Source organism: Varroa destructor, unplaced genomic scaffold (genome assembly GCF_002443255.2).
Source record: "Varroa destructor unplaced genomic scaffold, Vdes_3.0 BEIS01000005.1, whole genome shotgun sequence".
Classification (NCBI taxonomy): Eukaryota; Metazoa; Arthropoda; class Arachnida; order Mesostigmata; family Varroidae; genus Varroa; species Varroa destructor.
Window position 1 is genome coordinate 41,122,939 of NW_019211458.1, and position 21,578 is coordinate 41,144,516.

The 21,578-nt window shown below is 43.2% G+C and overlaps 1 protein-coding gene across 13 annotated transcripts in view; it reads left to right on the plus strand.

The window, feature by feature from the left end:
• The window catches only part of LOC111251302 (uncharacterized), an 87,249-nt gene that overhangs the window by 23,175 nt on the left and 42,496 nt on the right, over window positions 1-21,578 (plus strand). For 11 of the 13 annotated variants that reach the window (XM_086991223.1, XM_022807762.2, XM_022807765.2 and 8 more), the window contains one exon: window positions 17,080-18,476. In XM_086991223.1, coding sequence (XP_086847349.1) covers window positions 17,657-18,476 — 820 coding nt within the window. In that variant the 5' untranslated portion in view covers window positions 17,080-17,656. Of the gene's footprint in view, window positions 1-15,295; window positions 15,631-15,770; window positions 16,674-17,079; window positions 18,477-21,578 lie in introns of those variants that run through there. The other 2 variants (XM_086991222.1, XM_086991228.1) reach the window with 2 other exon arrangements.

The following is a 21,578-nucleotide window of genomic DNA, read 5'->3' on the forward strand; positions in this document are numbered from 1 at the left end:
CACAGGGAAACGGAGGCCATTGGTGGAGGAGCACCGTGTGAAGGTTGGTAGAATTTGTAGGAGGCAGTGTATGCGAGCATCGTGCACACCATACCTCATGGGGTAGCGTGCAGGATAGCAAGTTATTTAGCCGACGGGTAAGCGATTGAGTGGGCGTTCATCTGGGCGTGCTACTATGAGAGACTCGAAGCGGGCGCGGTTTTTGCGAGAAGAATACAGCGGGAACACGACTGAGGAGCGGCAGCAACAACAACGGTAATCATAATTGCAATAGGGTGCTACGAGACGCCTGCTGCCTTCAATACAAAAAGCAGCTCGGGTTCATGTAATGGAACATAGTGGTCGATGGAGAAGCTCGCCATTGAGGAGCGAGTTGCAACACGCAACGGTAAAGCTCTAAAGCCGTCGCTACTGCTAGTGTTCCAACTCTCGACCGTGGAGTCGCAGGAGGTTGGGGAATAGTAGAGGACCTCATCTCCACGGGAGTCTAATGCGTCACATCTGTACGGACACGCGCATGTTGATGTCTGTGTCTTTGCTTGTAAGTGTATGTCTGTTCGCTCGTTTCACTTGAAAGCAGAACATAGCTGTAGAGGAGTTTAGGGGATGATAATCCCGCTAAGAAAATATGGCCAACCGTTTGCTGAGAGACCCTGGTAGCAGACTGCAGCATAAGAATCCTAAGGCTCTGCCTCAGCTGGTCTCTTAAAACCTACTACCATTACTATCTCTCATTCTCGAACGGCACTGAGATAAATGTAAAATATGGAGGAGACTGAGGTAATCCTTCGGCATCGGACTAAGGGGCATAATCCCTTTATCGAAACGAGAGCATGAGAAGAACGCAAACAAACAAAAAACGATGAATTTGTTATGACTTTCCAAAGCTTGCTCCTAGAGATAAAAAAAAATGGAGAGAACAGCAGTGACTGAATTACAATGCAAAGAGTGACAAGGGCGCATGATTGTGAAAGCCGTAACTGGTACTATTGCGCACTATTATTGTTGATGCACCTTATACCGCGTAAACTTGCTGAACCGTGGCAAAACGTTTTTTCAGCGAAGGAGCACAACCTTTTATACAATAACAGCGAACTAAGGAAAGATGTGGTTGATGGTGACCAATATTCGCTCGTGGTAGGGAGTACTACAGGGAGGTGTAAGGAAGGATGTATCAAAATCGGCTCGACGCATTTACACACGTACGGAGTACGTGTAGACATTTTGTAGCGAATATGGGCAAGATGGGATAGCATCCACTTGAGTTTTCGCCTATAAGTAGAAAATAATGAACGCAATAGTGATGATTAACCTTTTTGTTATTGTATTGAGAAAGTGCTTTGTAGGGTCATATATATTACACCATAAATCGACCCCATGGCTCTCGTTCAAATACACCATATTCACAACGACGGCACGGGTGCTAGAGATACGTATTATATAGATGTATATAGTGACGAATATTTTACTAGAGTTAGATAATTTATACGAGGACGCGTGTCTGGCACCGACTCGCGTGCGGTTGGCTCAATGACAAGTTTCGGTGAGTTTGGCAGCGAGTCTAGCACGTAAAAAGCCGTACAATTTGTTTTCGTCTTCAGTACAAATTATTGTGTAATTTTTTTGTCTCGAACTATTAGGTTGTTGACTAGATTACTCCCGTAAGTGTTGCTAATATTTGTTTGTTCTCTCCACTGGATGCTGTTCTTTAAACTTACTCATATGTTATTGCTGTCGACGTCATCGTTTTTTCTGCCATAGTACCGTCATCTCATCGCTTTAGCATGAACGTCCGAATATGGCCGGAATAGGAGCGTGAACGTCTTAAAACGCCGTTCAAGGCATTGATGTATAGCTGTTTGCCGCTGCACCAGTAATTCTGAGATTCTCGTTGCCATCGTCTTATTCTGGCCTGTACTCAGAGCTCTAACGGCGAATAGTTCCAATTTTGCAACTGTTCGTTTTCGGCCTGCTGTGCCGCAGGCTGTGTACCTTACTCTGGTTGTCCTGCCTCACTTTACCCCATGGCATGAAAACTCGCGCAGCATGAGTGGCGCCTATGTCTATGTCCGGATTGGATATGGAGTCTATGTCCGTCGTCCGCTTCCTCTTCTTTGCTATGTTGAACGGCGCAGAGCGTCGTCCTTAGAGTTGTTTAGTGTTGTATGCCGTCGGTGTTTGTCTCGCTCAGAACGCCTGCCCCATCGCCTCAATTCGTTTCGACTGTTTCCGCGGCTCGCCGACCGTCTGCTGTCGTCTCTGACGGCCCCTTCACTTTTCCGTTTGCCACCGACTGCTGCTGCCCACTCCCACCTCTCACCATCTCCAGAGTTTCGAACCCTTAGAGTCTCGCTTTTCCAAATACCAAACCAGTAGCTGAGTCCTTCTTAGTGCAACAAAGGTATGAACAAACAGCTTCAGCTTCGACCGTGCCATCCACGGCTGAATGGCGACAGTTGCAGCCTCTTCATCAAACGTCTTCATTTCAAGAGGGTCCACACGTCCATTGCAATAGCCATTACACAGTGGAACGCCGATACATGCAGGCACATGCACAAATATTCGGCTAGCCACAGAAAGAGACCTAGCTGCAGACGGAGTGCAATAAAAGGACGGTACGGCCAACGGCAGGAGCGACGAAGAATGGAAAGTCGACCAATAGACGAAGGCAGCGAGACGGACTTCGCGGTACGACCGTATTGCCTGCATACTGCTCTTCCGCAGTTGCTGTGGCTGCAGCTGTTGTTATTGAGAATGGGAAGTTTGCAGGGAGACAAGCAAAGCCGCCAATCCTCACAAGAAAAAGAAAACACAGTGGATTGCTACTGAATTGTTCCGTCAAGTTGGCCGAAGTAACTTGATTTAGACCAGATACCGGACTAGATCAAAGAGGACTGCATTTTGCGACAGGCAACAGCGACGGCTATGAAAAAACCTTAACAGGAACGCCATGGTTGTTGCTGATCGTGTGGCCAATGATCGCAGCCACTGTGTGTACGTGGTATTGAGTGCGCATAGCTTGGTCCAGCAATTATTGCAGAGCGTTTTGGGAAGACCGGCTAGTTGGTGGCGCTTTTAGAAAGAACATTAGGCTACATCTACACATGGTAATGAAGATCCTTTATAGACTATGTGAACGTGCTATAAACCCACCTACGAGATGTCCGCCCAACCGAGTGTGTACTTATCCTATTCAGCAATGGTGGACATGTCGAGGGTTTTAACGACCTAGATAAGCCATAGTCGCTTCCCATGTAAACTAATTATAGTTAACCATAGAAGGCGTTGGACGACTGGCTTTTACGTTTATTGAAAATCGGAAGCGCCGAAGCTGATACGATACCCGCAACATAATGTTTCAAGACATTCTCACTCGAATGGCCGAATATTATCTATACCGCCGCAGTTGCTTTCACTACCCCGTAACCTACACGTGAAGTTCGTTGAGTACCAGTATGGCAGGTCGTCGTAACTGCCGTACAGTTAGAGTTGGCGTCATTCTGTTGAGCTTCATCCGCAAGTTTAGTCAGGTTCATTCAGGTACGACTGATTACGACAAATACTATAACTGAGACAGCGGATCAGTTTCTGCCTGTAAACGAGCTTCTGTAAGTGAGCCCCTTTATCTGACTGATTTCTGATTACTCCTTGATCCAGCTTCGTTCAGAGATTGGTTCCGTGTTCCAGTAGCCGGACCACGCATTAAGGTCACCCTACAGGTAACCATGATTACTTATGGGTTTCATGGAGAAAACGAAGACCCTCGAAAGGATATGATAATTGGGCCTGTGACTATTCGTCCCACGAATCGGCTTACGTCTCTCGATTTTCAACATCGTAAAGGGAGATAATTTGTGCCAAACTGGGTTATGTAGTAGCGGCCGTGGCGGTGATAATCCGGCTTTATCGGAATGTTGGAAAGCCGATATAAACGCACCCGTTTGGAGATGGCCGCTTGATGTACGTGCTACACTATATGGTAAAATTGTGCCTGGTCGCACAGGGCTATCAGGCCCTCGTTCGATATTATTATTTTATTATTCTACTTTGTTCCGTCGTCACTTTCCTTAGCCCACCTAATGCTCCGTACCCGTCCGATGGATGATGATGCGTTGATCGTCGAACGATGAATGAAACGTAGGATGTCATGTCGTCTGCTGATGAGGTAGTTAGCCGATCATCACCGAACCGTGGGGCCTTTAATCTTCGTGTATCCTTCTGCGTCCTATACTGTCCTATGCCTTCGATATGTGTATTTATTTATACAACTACTTCACTGCCTGTCTAGTTGTTGCGTGTTGGTCTACAAGAAAAATGCATAGTTGGAAAAAAGGTTAACCGATAGCTTTACAATACGTAGACGTTACAAAAAACTAACAAGAAATTTCTAGCTTGTCGCGAACTCAGTGGAGCATTACGATATGTTCAGTATCGATCCTTGCAAATCTAATGCGCATAGCGACGCAGCTACCCTTCGTGTTGTGTGGAACATTTGATGAGAGGAAAAAGGCAAACCTTATAACCGTTGTAGCTTAGCTTAGTTGAGACCGTCCTAGATTGGCAAGCATCTATAGTAGGTATGACAAGGTGAAACGGTTCTATCCAGCATCACAGATGGCTCTAAATATAACATAGACGCTCAATTGTGGTTGACCTTGCGTTTTAGCTGTATCAGTTGTACGAGGTACAAGTATCATTCAACTGCTAAATATTCGTAAACTGTAAATAAATCGAAGCGCTCTCTTCTTCGATTTTTGGCACTGGGCCATTATAGTAGATATAGGCCTTAAATTTCTGGCTGCTATTGTCCACAAAACTTCAGCACGAAAGAGCCTGCAACGACTTGCTCAGCGAACGATTCACTTACGCAAAAGATTGCTTGATATAGGTTTAGTCTACTATCGCAAAAAAACTTCGAAGTACTTGTAAATTATCCTGTATATCTTAGAAGTTTTTTTTGTCGATGTGCATTGAAATTAGAGAAATACGTGACCTCTGGCTAGATGCCTACTTGGTAAATTTAGATGGTGATCTTATTGTCAAATTTTCATTCTATTTTTTTTAAACAGTATGGTATGATAGTTTTCTCCTTAATACGCATGAATACAAAAGAAGCTCCAGATAATTAACTTGCACTAGAAATGGGCTGGTAGAGAGCTCTTTTACTGGTGTGCGTCAAAATCAAAATCGCGGCGGTTTCTTTTTCCCTCCGGCGTTACTTGTCTTGTCGTTTCGGACTCAACTGGCTGCCCGCATGCCAAACGGTTCGTTTCCTTAAGTCCTACACAAACTTACGAACAAAGTCCTTCAGACCGCTCTTTCATTGATTTGAAGTTGGGAAACAGCTAAAGGAAAACACCTATACATAAAGTCTACTCTGTATTGTGCAAAAATAGCTCTTGTGCACATACTAATAGCACGCTACCCTGTCAAGCCCTCGAAGATATCCAAATACAATATGCTTAGGTTTCGAAAAATAATAATCAGGTGATTGTTTTTTTTTTATGGGTTATTAACGAACCCTAATCGCTTAGCCAGGATTTGATCGAAAAACGAGAGCGGGTTAGTGTTAACGTTTTAGTCCTGGCGTATTCTAGGATGCATGAAATCAACATTATTATCTTTATTGTCTTTTTTTGTTTTTATTTAACAACACATATCCTGATGCGACGATCATACTAGGCTCTTTGCCTAGGAACAAAGCAGCATCCCTTTAATCGAACTAATGCTGAAGATGCCAAAGTTGTTTAGTTCATACTTACTTTCATACTTGTTTCTGGTTAGGTGTATACGTTATAGATAGCAACCGGATATTAGATTCCGAATCGAGTAAGTCGTCCGGATTCGATATAATGTTTATGATATTCAAAAAACAGGAGGATTCGGGGTTCCGCGCATATAGCTGACCTTTGAACGAATGTACAGAGCAAAGAATTGAATCAGCTTTGAGCAGATGAGAGTGATGTATTCAACAAAAGGCGAATCTGCTTCACAATACGCCTGCTGATACTGCTACAGGTGCCCGGGTCTGAACAGAGAAAAGTCAACCGGCTACAATAATAAGGTAACAGGCAGCGCAATTACTCCCTCCTTCGCGGTTAATTTAGTAGACATTTAGCACCCACAACGACCCAGATACGAGAAGCTCGAGGTTTTAATTAAACCAGCGGGGAGCATATTGGAAGACGACATGTCAAGTGATCATGTCTATGTTTAGAGAATGTCGGCATCTCATCGCAAATCTTTCTCTGGGGGCTGTTGAGGGATCGTAGATAGCGTACGGTGAGAAACTAGTGGGAGTTTATAGTGTGATAATCGTGTCACTATGTGACTCTGCCAGCCAAAGTTGAATGGGGTCAACACTGGGCCGATAAACACTGATTAGCATGCAGGTGTTCAATTACGTCATATCTGGTACTAGGAGTAGACCCACTTATATGGAACAACCAACCCGACAGGCCCGCAGTAGCTGGGTAGAAAGTCCTATAAAACTTTCAAAGAAATAGCAAGAGACCATGACCAGCACGGAATCGCCGCGTTGTATCGTATATTTTCATAAAAATAGTCGTAGAAAACAGTCGATGATTAATAATGTTTAATTTATACGCAGTTTTAATAGGAATCAACATATTTTCATTTTACTTTGAGTGACATGGTGGTAGCATCGTTTGGCCCTAAATATATATGGGAAAAATATAGAGTGAATAAAAATGCGAAGCCCATCTAAATAATGAGGTCAAGACGCTGCACCCCTAATCATCACACTATGTGCAGCAAAGTACATAGCGTTGAACCGTACACAGCGGCGTGCTGAAGGCGGGTTCAGTATTTCAATTATGAGCTCTGTTTCCTTAGCGTATCATGCCTGCTGTTTACCGGCGTGATCTTCCAGCGTCATGTCAATTTCAAGGCTAAAGAAGACACCTAAAGATGCGCCTGTAAATGCGGCTACCTGAATCTTTACACTAGTGACTGCTCGTCAAAGGCTAGCGTCGGCATTATTCAATTGTATATCATCAATTGTGAAGTTGGAGCTCCTTTTCAAAATGCGGTAGTCATCACGATGCGGGTTCCAAAAAAGGAAGATGCGATCTTATCTCATGTGCGGCCAATATCCTAAGAGGCAGACATGCCTAGGTCTTGACTGGTTAAATTAAATAAAAAAGACTCGTTCTATTTGCTGGCGAATATCTTGTGTACGAAAGATGATTGTCCGGCAAGACTGTCGCGTATCGTCATGTAATAATGGTTTATACGAGCCATTATTATTTGATGCGCGCTCCGACCTGTATCAGAGATTTGATTATCTGTAAAGTATTATTTTCTAGCTTCAAGCCTGTGAGCTTTGCCACTAGATAATAAAGTGAATATACTCTATATAAGATACTGACTTGAATGCGCAAGGGCTCTGTGCCAGAAGTCGCGTTGTGATATTTGGATATTTTTTGAATTTTAGAACGATGGATTTTGTTATTTCGTTGGTTAAACGTATATCTCGGTAACCATTGAACCGAATCAATATTTAGATCAAACAGCCGCGACTATTGATTGACCCCTTGAGTCAAATATCATACCAAACGGTTACGTTTTTGAAAATGAAATAAAAAAAATTGACTTTGTTCTACGGTGGGTGACTATCGATATTCATTGTCAAGTGGTCAATGATTTAGCAAGAACATAACGAACAACCGGAGTGGATCAGTTTCACTGCCTTGACTAGATGAGTAAATTATCTAATTATTCTATTGATATCATGCTTAATATTTACTTTATAAATAAACCTTGCAAATATCACCATATCATTAAAAAAAAAACCTAGCAAAGATGTAGTTAACAAAGAACGCATGAAGCAAAGCACTGATTGCTTCTGATTCAATGCCTTTTTCTTGGCTATGCTAAATAGGCTTTATAACGACAAACACTATCTAAGACAATGACAATCGTTTGCTGCTTGCACATATGGACAGCGATACTTTTTTTGACTATTCTTCTGTCCAGCCTGTTCCTTTGATCGTGTTCAAATCTTGCGTCAACAACCCATATAGATACTGCACCCACGGTTTGGCAAAACGTTTCTCTTCTTTCCGGAAAGCCTTGCGTCGTCAAGAGGTATCAGTGCTATCTAGCCAGTGTTGCCTAGTTTCTGTCAGTCTTTACGCTCCAGGGCGTTGTCTGTCTGTCTGTCTGTCTGCCTGCCTGCCTATGTGTTTGTCTCTCCGTCACACGACGTTCCTCCCCGGCTTCACATGCCATGCCTTCGGCTGGCACTCGTTTGCGGCCTACCTAGTTCGTTGTTATTTCTGAAAGCACCGCTTTGTGTGCTCCTCTTTTGGTCAGCTGACCGGCGGCGGATGGGCAGGCGGGCATGGAAAACGGGGCGCTGGAGGTAGGAGTTGAGGGGTTAAACGGGTACAGCGGCCAGGGCTGAAAAAGCGAGACAGAGTGGGATCGTCATCAAAAGGGGATTCTTATGTGTGCGGTGCGCGCCTTGCCTTATTACTCTAATTGAAATAAAAGAAAAAAGTCACTTGGGCCAACAAACTCTCGCCGACTAACAAAGCAGCTAGCGGTTGCAGAAAGGTCGGCAGACCACCTCTCGAAACTTCGTAACTAACCTGCGGGGGTGAAAACACAGCTTGTCCATGAATTGAGCGCCATGAGCCAGCACTAAGTCCGGATGAATGGGCTTTGCTTACATGACGGTAGTCGGGGCCACCATCATTGCGGCCGGCATTGCTGCTGCTACCTGGCTGGTCTAATGAACAGGCCGAAGTTTTTAAGGCATGATGAGGGGACCGAGAACGAGAATTCAATTCGGCTCCAACGTGCACTTAACCACATCTTTATGTATCTAGGCTCGATGCGCTAGCATATGTCTAATATTTGTTAGGAGTTTGTTTTTCGCAGGAAACCCCCCTACTGACGGCGGTTCAGGTATTGGAGAGGCCAATATTGTTGCAAAATTGTTGGAACAAGATATTGAATGGGAAGCAAGTAAAAAGAAAATAGAGATAGTAAGCGAATGTACTTAGCGGGTTCTTGAAAAAGTAACATGGAAAGATAATATTTTCTATTATTTGGTAAACTTTAGATCGGCTGGTCCTTTTCCTGGCACGTTTGTAAGTTGTGAGGGTATTGCTACTGGTCTATAATAGCAATAGTAGTAAGGAACTGGCCGTGGTCATAATGATCATTAATGGTTATGATCGGCGGCTAGACGCGCGCGTTAAAAATGGGTAAACGAAATGGATCAAGATACAATCGGTCTTGATTAGGTTGATATTCCAACCAACCTACGTCCAATAGGTTTTTTTTAGAGTTATGGCTTCTGCCGTATCAACAAAGATAAAGAACTCTTTTTCTGATGTAACAAATTTGGTGCTTCCTATCGCGTGTTACTGTATAATTTAGGTACGACTACGTTGCTAATTGCCTAAGTTTTAATGTAATTAGCAACGAATAATATCAAGATTTTATTTGTGGGCACGTATATTTTTTAACTAAAAACAAGCCCTTTCTTTTTGCAGATGACTACTAGTCGCTACGCTTCAGAAGTGCTGCAAAAGTAAAAAAATTCGTCATTTTATAAAACAGGCCTACAACCTTATCCTACAGCCTATATACCTCTCACCTATGGGCAATAGCACAGTTAGGGACGTGTGCTACTTCTAAGCCGTTTGTCTAATTCTTTCTATGCATATTACGGCAAAGCCTTTTTTGAAAACCGTATGGCACTAATCCTCCTAAGTTTAGTTTCTGTGACCAAATATAGCGATTATTTCAGCTACACCGTAACAAACGTAAGCATTATCTTAGATAACTCGCATATTTTTTTTTACTATTACGAACAGAATTCATAAGTGAATGCCCGACATTGCTTTGTTTCTATCCTTACAATAATGGAACAATAATGCTAATAGCGTCAAGAAAAAAATATGATAGAACCATTATTTGGATATTAGAAGGAAGAGAGATAGAATGATTATGTTACATTGGATACCTAGTGTTATACATGCAAATCCGAAACAAGTCTACCATCGTGGAAAGCCGTATCACGGCGGTTAATGTTGGGGTATATAGTACTCTTTCGTTTCATTCATGATATCGCACGTAACGCTACGTAGCTTGGAGACCGGTTATACTATTATGCTACTCATATGAGCGGGAGGAACGGAAGCGCTCAACACACTAAGCGCCCTCAAGGTATATCAAACCACTGGTTCATTTGCTTGCTTCTTGGTCAGGAGCTAAAAATGCCTGGGGCTCACGAAGGCAGACGTCTCCGCTACGCAACATAAAAAGAGCAAAGCTATCTTGATCCTTATTATAAGCAAAAGAGGTTACGAAGTGTCTTGCTTTCGGGCACGTAGACAACATCTCAGGAAGTACTAGGGTCGATACGCACCTGTTACGGAAGTTATATATATGCTATGTTGTAGGCATAACATCGGCTCGATTCAAAGTTCCAATAGAATTCGTTTGCATGGAGTATCCAAAAGTTGGCTGACAAGGTGTTCTGGTAGGTAAGGTTCGTACTTCCTTGCCGATGATAAATAGGCACAATAACGAAATGATGCAGATTGAATAATAGTAAGGACACTGAGAACATCGTTTAACCTGATATCGAATGACACTTGACCAGAGCAGTCAGAGACAACAAGGGGTACAATGGAATTAGACTTTCTTTACTCGGCTTTTCATAACTCAATTAAGAGCAAATACGCTCGTATTATCCAGATAGATATATTGAGAAATTTTGCTGGACCCTTTATTCAGGGACTATTCACCCAACTGCTGTGTACCGTTCCATTCTTAATCTCACAACTCGAATGCTTCGGGCCGACTTTATATGTTTATATCCGCGTAGCCATAGAGAGAAAAAGATAAACACACTCGAATGGTTCGTCGTCCCGTGAATGACACGGCCCGAGGCGAGATAGAGGCCCAACAGTTAATAAAATTGATATGTAGCCTTTTCGGTTTACCTAACGACACTTTCGCAATGAGCTTGATCATTGAACAGCGGCACTTACGATTAAACGGCAGTGATTAAGGATCGTGCAACACAGGCTATTCGACGCTGTTGTGCAGTCATCCCCCCCCCGAATTTGCTATAATACGGAATAATGACATATGAGATTATCGAAAGTTGTTGTTGTTGTTTAGAAAATAACTGTGATATTATATAGGAAGAAGAAAAAAACATATACTGTTTAAGCTAGTACCAATATTTTAGGTGGCTTGATGAGTCAATATAATAGCGATGGCTTTTGAAATGATCATTTATATAGTAGGGCGTATGCGAAATGGAGACGACTAAAAAGATTTGCTTTCCGATTTCATATTTATTAATAAGAGCACAGATTGACAAGCAAGTAAGTATCTCTGATGCATTTTCATCATCAGTATATTTGAACAGGGGCGTTATTAAAAAAACTGAGTGTATTGATTACTAAACAATACTTTATTTTAGGTTGAATTTAGGTTTGCATGGAGACTTATACAACAAAGAAGCTGTGTAAACATAATATATAAATCTCATGTCATAGCATGAACATCGTTATGTCGAGTACTTTGAATCGGGATAGAAGTGACATGCAGCAGATATATATATATATATGAGAGTTTACGTATGCCATTTAAAAAAACTGGTCATTTTTACTTTTTATCATCCGAAAATACGCACATTCCATAATGTAGAGGTCGGCGTGCTCGTTTTTGATCATGTCGCGCAGCTACTTATGGAGCCTGACACAGAAAAAAATACGCCAACAAGGTGCTTCTCAGAAATCTTCACCATTTATGCGTTTGTCGACAAGAGCGACACGCAAAAGTCTATAGGACTCTTGGCGGGTTTCGTCGCTAAAAGCGTGCATCCGCGAGGGAGAAATTCGGAAAAAAGGAGACGAAGTAATAAAAGGGAGAAGCGAGACTCGTTTAGGAGTTTGGGGGGGTGGGGGGACGTAACAGGCTTGTGAAATGTGTTCGCGGAACACTAACAACAAGGATCGTCTGTACATCCGCAACAACAACACCGTGTAGTCAGTCGCACTTGTTGCCGCCGGCCAACATACAACGCCAAGAAAAAAATAGCGATGGGTGGCCGCTTGTGCTGTGTTTTGTATAGAAGACAGTGGTGCTGAATTGGACCGTAGATTTCGCTATACAGCACGAACCTGTGTCAAGCGACACGAAGAATATCAAAAATACACGAAGCCATAATGAGTATTATTGCACTTTTCTGTTTCGACTTGTTTAGCTAGAGACTTGGCCAAGCGATTTTCCAGTAAGCTCGTAGTAAATACCATAATTTAATACAGATTTTTCAACTTAATGCATGAAAAAAATGAACGTTTTAGATTATAAGATTGTTCCATAAATGAATACCTCTTAATATCTGAGATGTTACACAATAATTAGGTAAAACAATTTGGAAAATATCAAACTAAATCAGGCAATTGACGTCACAATGGCAAGGGAGTTCATTGCGGCAAACAGGCAGTAGGGAAATTCGGTATTTGCATGAACTGCCCCCTTTCTGTGCTTGTTGTTTTCTGCATAGTTTTCCTCCGCCAGTCAATGTTACGTTTCAGCGCGTACATTCAAACTCTGTTCGCTTTATGACATTAAATCTATAGCTATTGAAACTAAAATGAGTGCCCGGTTCCAATGGTGAATATGTTTTTTCAAGTGGGTTCATCACGATTCCGGCATATATAACCAGGGCGACGGTTGGTATCAGTGGGAGAGAATCCTTTACGCAGGTGTGACCGTCGATTTCAACCGACTGGGTCAATCCAGAGACGGCGCGTTCTACTTCTTTGCTTACTCACTGCTGTTCTGCTGTCATTTGTGGTAATGCCAAAACAAATTCTGTTGTCTAGCAGTTCATAGTGTCTTACATAAAAAGGCCCGTTTTGCGCGGTTCAAAAGCGTACAGGCATATTTAGCGCGTATACAATTCAGTTTTATTGAAGTTTTTCAGTATCTCCGAAAGCTGTGCAGAATCAAACGAGCTAAAGCGCGGCATCGTTATGTTCGGCTTGGGAACCGTCAGATATTCGGATCTTTGATCTTTACTCTTCGTAGCGTAAAAGAATACCGTTTCACTATATATACAATACATATGTAGTAGTAATATATTACGTGGCTATGAATCTTTGCGAAAAGAATGCGAAACAAATAGGGCAAATACAAATAGTTAAACCAGAATTTTCATTCCGTCCGAATTAATTAAAACGTTTGAACAGCCGAATAATCAGTGACGCATTGAAACCCTCTAATATAGCATTATCGAATTTTTCCAACGCCAATTTTAAACTTTTTAGCGTGCTTCCTTTTATAAAACGCGACAGCGGATTTTATGGTCTTTGTCCGCTATATAGGCCAATGTTATGTACATTCGAGTGTAGAGCCTATTTTTTTATCTATCACTTTATAACACGATGACGATCAGACGCTTGTTCACATAAAACACGATGTCCTCGAGAGTTCCACGAACCTATATATTCAGGACTATTACATCCTTATCCAGTACGGCTCGGAGTCATCATCAGCAACGTGCGTATACTACTTTTTTTATATGCAACGTTGCACAATCATAAACGTCACGCAACGTTTAAGTTAATTGGCTTCAAATATATTAATCGCCACACACACATATCCGGTGTTGATTATCGTGTGGTGGCTGTGTGTCTTTCTTATTATCTGAACTGGACTCCTGGTTTTGTCTTGACCTGATTCGATACCCGAGAAATCCATAGCGGCCCTAGAACTTCAGCTGCTAAAGCATTATCCTAATTCCAGTTACTGCTAGCGTCAACATGAGCTCAAAATGCAATGATGCCAGTAAGTGAATCAACTGAATTCGCTCTATAGTGATATAACCAGGTATAGTGATACGGCCAGCTGTCCTGCTGGCCGTATCACTATACCTTACAACCACTTGCTGTCCCCGTATAATAGCAATAGTTGGTCAGTGGAAAAAGCTTAGCTTACACGTTGCTGCGACTGGTACTGCTTGTACCTGTACAGGCTGAAGCCTGCCGCTCTCTATGTTCGCTTCGTTTTGTCTGTGTGCGTGTGTGTATATCTGTATCTTTATAGGGCCTTCAAAAAAAAGCAAGCAATTTCTTTTGTTCTCTAATACAACGTCTATAAAAAAAAAAAAAAAAAAAAAAAGCGAATTAAAGGAGCACATTTGTCTTCCTTCCATGCAAATTAGCGGTTAAGCCAAAAAAGCGCGGAAGAAGGGCCTAAAACTGCAAGCCGGAAGGGCAACTGGGGAGGATTGCCAGATGGTCATTGAGGTACTTCTCCTACGACATATAAGAATAGCGCCGTTGACCGAAAGGTGATGGTATATGAAGATATAGAGCAGGAAGTACAACGGGTTTCTTTCCCATACAACAACTAAATACGGTGCTGAGCGGCCAGTAGTAGCCAGTAGTAGCAGCAGTATCTGATACAAGTTAGATTATCATTGTTGCCAACTTTATGGGCAGCAGGGGCAACAGCCTACGTATATACACGTCGAAACATTTAACATAAACTTCGAAAAACTTGATGCTGTAATACTGATTGATGTCTGTCGTCCAATCGCATTTCGCATGAAGCATTATCCATGATATGGGACACAACTGACCGAAGAGTTTTTGACTTTATGAAGTAGTTAGGCGCAGCTTCTGTTCGAATTCTGCATGAAGAGTAAATACTCCAACAACGTTTTCGACTTGGCCTAAAGGATTTGGTCATGGAGAATACTTAAATGGAGATCATTATTATTATTGCTCGAATATATATATATATATATATATATATATATAGTAAGAACTTGGTTTACGAATAAATGGTGAATAGCTATTGAAATTAGAGTTTATAAGAAACTACAGTCATTCAGCAGGTGTCTATAACAGCGTTTCTACATTATTTATTTGAACATTGCGAATGAGTAGTTATATACATTGACACCGTATTTATCCAATAAGATGGTGTGAAGTCTAAGGTGTGGTGGTAGTTGCCTTAAATGGGTTGTGGGCTTTGTTGTTGAGAGGAACAAATATTTCAACTAAGCGTTTTTCGTCGTGGTTTTTAAAATTGTTATACCATATTTTGCTTTTACATATGTATCTTCTGTCGAAGTCTTGAACCAGCAGTTCCTGAATCCTTCGACTAGAAACTTAGCCATCGAAACGACTATATCCCTGTTGCGTAATACTCATCCTATCAAATCAGACACAACTTTCGCATAAACAAGTATCACCAACGGACTCCACGGGAGGGCAGTGGCTGTCATCTGGATGGCTTAAACGGGAATAAGACGTTTGCGTTTAAGCGACAACTCGAGCCGTCTGCTTTCATGTGCATATGTATAGTACTGTAAAAGCAAGGCTACACCCACATGCACAGAAAGAGGGGAGCAATAGTGTAGAAAGCGCTTATGGAAGCCAGAAAAGAAAAATGCAGTAAGGGGCCATGACTAGTGTTCGCCGTCTTCTTGCCTTTCTCTACGCAACGTGCGGAGGCCATTGTCGCCGACGAGCGACTTCTTCTAGAGCTGTCCGCCATGAAGTGGCGGATGAGTATCAGAATTCATCCAGTCAGGAGAACTTATTCAACCAACTAGAACACGTATGTACGGTATCTCCTTACTTATTTGGATAAGGACTCGCCACACAAAAAGTCAGCCTGTCTCCCTAATCGGGCTTTGTGTGGCAGTAGCAGGCTTTCTTGGTAACAGTTGTATTATACTAGTTAATGCTACCTGGCCCAAGTACGTACTATTTCCTGCAGAGTCTCGTTCCTTTACTATTAGAAGGCGGCCAGCAGGAACAGAGAGAACAGCCGAAGTTTGGAGCTCGACTCGCAAACTGCACTGAAAGTTGGTTGCTCAGTCCGTTGTTTGCCTCAGTCCCTTCAAAGCCCCTTGAAACCCAGCTCTCACGTTGAGTACCACTACCGTACTCGTAGTACACCGTCTCGTTTACGAGTAACCGGCTTTAGCAGCAACCATTGCTCTACTGTAATAACCCGGACTACTGATTACTATCGGTCAAAGCCCAGAATTGCCCAAGTGAACAAGTCGGTATAGCTGGAGCAGCGAATTAGTGCAAAGAACTAGCAGGACCCAAATCGCAGCCAACGCCTCTACCGCTGTTTTATACTACAACTGAACATTCATTACTATTACGCTAGCACTATGTACTAGTAAATACACCCACGTATATACTATGGCATTTAGATGCCTTATCGATATTTATTCCTTGTCACTATGTTTCCCTCTGTGTGTATATTCTTTCGTAACGGTCAACCTGTGGAGATGTGCATGAACCCCGTTGTAACCAGCATCTTGTGCTGTATTTTCCTACGACAAACGATCTATAGCTATCCCTTGGGAAAGAGGCTCCTTTTCTGAGAAAAGACTGAATTACCCGAAATAGCTTAATTCTTGTTAGCGTTCGGATTGAGCTCGACTTTGATAGAGTTGGTTTTGTTATGGTGACATCGCAATGGTTGGTGATAGCCAAATTACGGGGTGCAAATACGTCTCGTTTTTGTTATCCTGCGTGAAGACTAAGGGATGGACAAAATCTGACGGGAGATAGCTGCTTTACTCTCAGAAGCTGTTGTTGTCTTTTCTCTGTGGAACCATCTCTAAGGGAGACGGGGGTTAGGTATGTACACGTCTGTGAGACAATATATAAGAATTAATACGTGTTTGTTTCTATATCCATTGGTAGATATCTTTATATACATATGAATATCGCGGGTTTGTTATGGTGGTTCAGATAAAGAGACTTAACTAATAAGCTAATAGTTCATATTATCCTCCGACGTCTAATGAAGCGTCTCGCACTTACTCGTTTTCATGGTCGATTTGAGATTTTTGGTATGGCATATACGTTTAGGAGGACATCAAAACGGATATAACGTTGTTTATGAAAAATAGATGTGACTAATTAGTACTCGAAGTCATAGATCCTCGTTTTGAAATATCGTATTTTTGTCACAAATATTTCCTTGTTCTTACTGCCACTAACGTGTTTATGCGTGCTTTTTTCGTTTGCTTGTTAATTTCAGACGTGTGGCCGACTCGGCGAGTTATCGTGCTATGTTTGTCCGGAGCAAAACAACGAGTGCCTGGCTTCGGCTTGCAAAGCCTTCAATGGAAAGTGGTCCAGCTGGATCAACAAATATTAATGCTATTATTTCACGTAGGACAGCATTGCCTGCAATTGCCTACCACGAGAAGAACTACCGTAGCCTACGAAGAAATAGTAGGACAGATTGCATCAGTTACGTATCAAGTGACAACATCGATCAACAGTCCCCTTTTGCGTCCATTGTTGCGTACCTCAACACTGGAGAAGACAAGCAGTTTCGAAACATTCTCGAAAACTCGTTACAAATGCAGCTGCTGCCTTTCAATTCGCAGTGACAGGTTCCAACCGTCGTGCGAGAGTTCGTCTTATTTGTATTCTGTTGCTACTGGCTCAAGTGCATCTTCCAGCAGACTTGTTCCTCCACGCTATTCCGTTCCCGCCATTAGCGAAAGATTGCATCCAGTTTCTTTCCAGCCTTTGAGCTCCAGCCATTATCGTCAGGCTAAGCCGAATAGGGCCACAACGCTCTCGGCTATCGTCGGAGGATCATCGCCATGAACTCGTTGGCACACCACGACGTGCTCGCCTCGGGACTCATCCGCAAAGAGACCGTTCTCGGCGGACTAGTCAACCCGGTGGTAGACGCGACCCACCATTCGCATCATTCACAGCAGTTAAGCAGACTAGGCAGCGTTGTCGGGGGAGTAGGAGCCGCCAGTGTCGGGGGAGGCGTCACTGGAGGTGGCCGACGGGATAGTAATAGCAGCTCGGAGGACTCGGACATAGTCCGCCTATTTCCAAAGTGTAAGAGGTCAGCAGCGGCGGGATCTGCTTCTTCGAATCAACAACATAACAACAGTCACAACCACAGCAGTAGTCAGAACCACTGCAACAATTTGTCGTCTGCTAGCAGCGGCAGCAGTAGTAGAGACAGCAGCAGTGGGATCGGTATTGGCTGCGGCTCGAGTGGAAGCATTGGAACATCGACAGCGCTAACGTCACCCTCGCCATCATCCGGTGGGGGAGGTTTAGGCGATCGTGGTCCGACAGGCATCGGGAGCTCAACAGCCGTTACGTACTCTCAACAGCAAACGCAACAACAACATCATCATCTGCAACAACAACACCACAACTTAAATCAGCAGACGACAAGTTCGACGTCAACAGGGACAGCGATTGGCGGCAACAACCCTAACAGCCTCATCAGTAACAGTAATAATCACGTACCGTCGGTTGGCATTAGCAACGGATTGTCGACAACGACATCATCCGCATCTTCTGCCTCGTCTGCAAATAGTAGCAATAGTTGCAATACTCATAGCAGTAGCATAGACCATATTAGCAACGGACCACAACAGCTGCAGCAAAAACACGGTAAGCGCGTCAGAAAGAAGACGATAAAAATTTTAATTTACGCGGGTACATTTGAATATTAAAATAAAGAAATCAGATTCATAATGTTGTTCACATGGAATTAATTGACGTGAAAAAAATAGCTGAATTAAATATTTGAGCCTTTTCAGCCGAATTCTACTGGTAAAGATGTGCAATGGCGCACGAAAACATGAGGGGAAGTTGTTTTACTTTTAGTTCTGAGGTAGATTGTTGTGAGTTACTTTCTAAGGATCACTCGGATGGAAATAGTGGAAACGACCGTGATGCAATGGCCTTGATGGGTCGATGCGATTTTGCGATAATACTGTCCGCATTGGGTTCAATCAACCTTGTTATCAGTTGTTTGGGCAGATTGGGCAGGTTGTCCTCAACACACTAAGCTACTGTGTACGTATAGGTAACTATGGTGGCCACCTAAAATATACGGGAACCCGTAGGAGAAATTTATTCCAAATAACTGGATGTATGCACCTGCTTGCACGTTGTGGGGTGAATTAATTACAGACAGGTGAAGATGTGATAACAAATTTAGAATTGTTTTAGATTATGCTTGTCGGGCTTGATCACTCTTTTACCTAATAAAGACTTAGAAAAATTTTTTAGAAAGTGACTTTTCATCTAATAGGAACGAATAAATCTATTTTCGATTTAAACTCAACCAGGTGACGCTACCGATTTCGTTAGATCATTTATTCTCTGGACTGATAGTTTCGAAGTCTTAATGTAAACAAATTTTTATGGTCTCATATTTATTAGATTATTCAGTAATTTTTATATCGATATGCTTAGGACCAGGAATTCATATATGAACCTACTCTAGTTGACAGGTGGTCGACAATGAATTCGCAAGGGAAAAAGAACATGCATACCTCTTCTGCTATATTGAGCAACTGCTACAGAACCACATGGACAGCTTAGGCATACTGAAGATATGAAATACCGATATAAAAGTAGCGTAGCACATGCTAAGCGCGTCAGCTCCCTATAGTGTGATAACGTAACAGACTTGTGTTATAATGACAGCTCTGCACGTACCCGCCTTCACTTGATCCCATAGACAGGCACGTTACTTTGTAGTGGCATTATCCCAATGCTCTTGCTGCCGCGACTGCTGGTGCAGTAGGAACTTGAACAGCGCGGCTGGTCAGTCTTTGGGTGAAGGGGCGCATCCTGCACATGCCAGACCTTTCGGAGAATCTTATTAGAGCCCATAGGTGGGCATACTGAAAATGTTCGTTGAGTCAAAAGTAGTTAGCTGCTTAGTAGCGGTGGCAACTGCATCGAGGCTAGACAGGCTGCAGGATGTATAAAAGAAACAAGGTATATGCTACGGGTCATCAGAAGGGTCCGTCGAGCGAGTCGATGAGTCGGTTAAAAAGTAGCCGTTCACTAAGAATAGTGAGGCCGCCCAGGGAGCGGGGGATGTGTGAGCTGTGCGGCGTGCGCGCGATAAAGGCGATGGTTAAGGGCCGGCGGACCGCCGTTGGATCTCTCTCTATGCTGTTGGTCAAGTAAAAATCAACTACTACTGCTGCTGTTGAACTAAGCTGGGCTGCCTCGCCTGCTATTTTACGAAGTTATCGAGCTCTGCCAAACTGCCAGAACCTTGCACCGTTTCACGGGACCGTTGCGCGGATGGGCCCCTACTCTATTTCTTCCACCATTTTCCTGAAGGTCTCTTACATTTTGGCTGGCTCGCCAGCCAGTTCGTAGTGGTGCATACACCGCATGGCAGCATTGCGGAACGCCGTATTTTAGCATGAGATGGGGGGGCGAAACCGGTGGCTGAGACAGCACGCATAGAGCCAAATGCTCTGCCTGTTGGGGTACTACCGTGAAGAAAGGGTGTATTCAAAAGATTAAGGGATTCATCTTTTGTAGACGCCAGCTGCCCCTGTGGCTGCTATGGGGTTGCGGCAGCGACCAATTTGAAGCTATACAAGGACGCAGAAAAAAGTGTGTGAAAGAACAGAAATGAACTAACTGCTTTTGGTCTGGCAGTCTTTCTCCATTTTGCCCTTGTCTATCGTCGTTGACTAACAAAAGAAAATGAAACGACGCAGTTCCCGCTGGTTTTTTGTCCGCTTTCCCGCCAGCCCATAGCGCGCACGCAACGGCCGAAAAACCGTTGCTCAGTTTTCGCTGCTGAAACTGAGTTTAAGGTCGTGTTCGACTTTCATTTTTCTGGTTCCAGTCCGCTCTTCGTGTGACGGCGCTAGGCGTGTGAAGTCATCAGGTGGCGAAGATGATGACAGCGACAGCAATAATGGTGATAACTACTGGTAGATTTCAACCAGCTAAGTTCTAGAAAGTAGCATAGACCTTTTTGTAAAACAATTCATATATATATATATATATATATATATATATATATATATATATATATATATACCGAGCCGTTTCTTTCTGCGAAGTTGAGTAAACGTTAAAAGTGGCTCATGCAGGATTTGGCCGCGTGTCCTGACGGCGTTAGCTTGAAAATTTTCATTGTCTCGCTAAGTACGAGCATAGATAGCCGTCTTAATATACCAGCATAACCGCTGGCTCTGGTGGTGGAAGGTTCGCTGGATTACTTCTGCCGCTGCAATCGTCGAGTAACAAAATCCGACCGAAATCTTTCTGTTTCGATGTGGAGCGCAGTTTTAATACTCGATTTCGTTACGTACTGCCTCTGTCTATTAGTCCAGCGACGAAAACGTCGATACAACCGCTAAGCGATCCATTGCCAAATGGCGAGTGCAACCTGGCCGTATGACAGCTCGTCATCAGCGGCGGTCCTAGTCAGCGTAGTTATGGGAAGAATTCTTTTTTGTTGGTAAAGGCTTTCCGGCAGCTGCGGCATTCGACCCACATTCACTGTTCTTATTTCTCACCAGTCGCCACTAATTGTACTATCGCTGGTGCGGCCATTGAGTCCTTACAATTCATTGCGCATTCTATCGACGCGTCTACTAGAAACGGCGACTAGTGAGCTTCTTTTGGACTCGTAGAGACGAAGAAGATGGAAAGAGGACAAGAAGGGTGGGCGAATGGTATGTTGTAGTAGGGATCACGTACAATTACCATGCACCTCTCATCAAG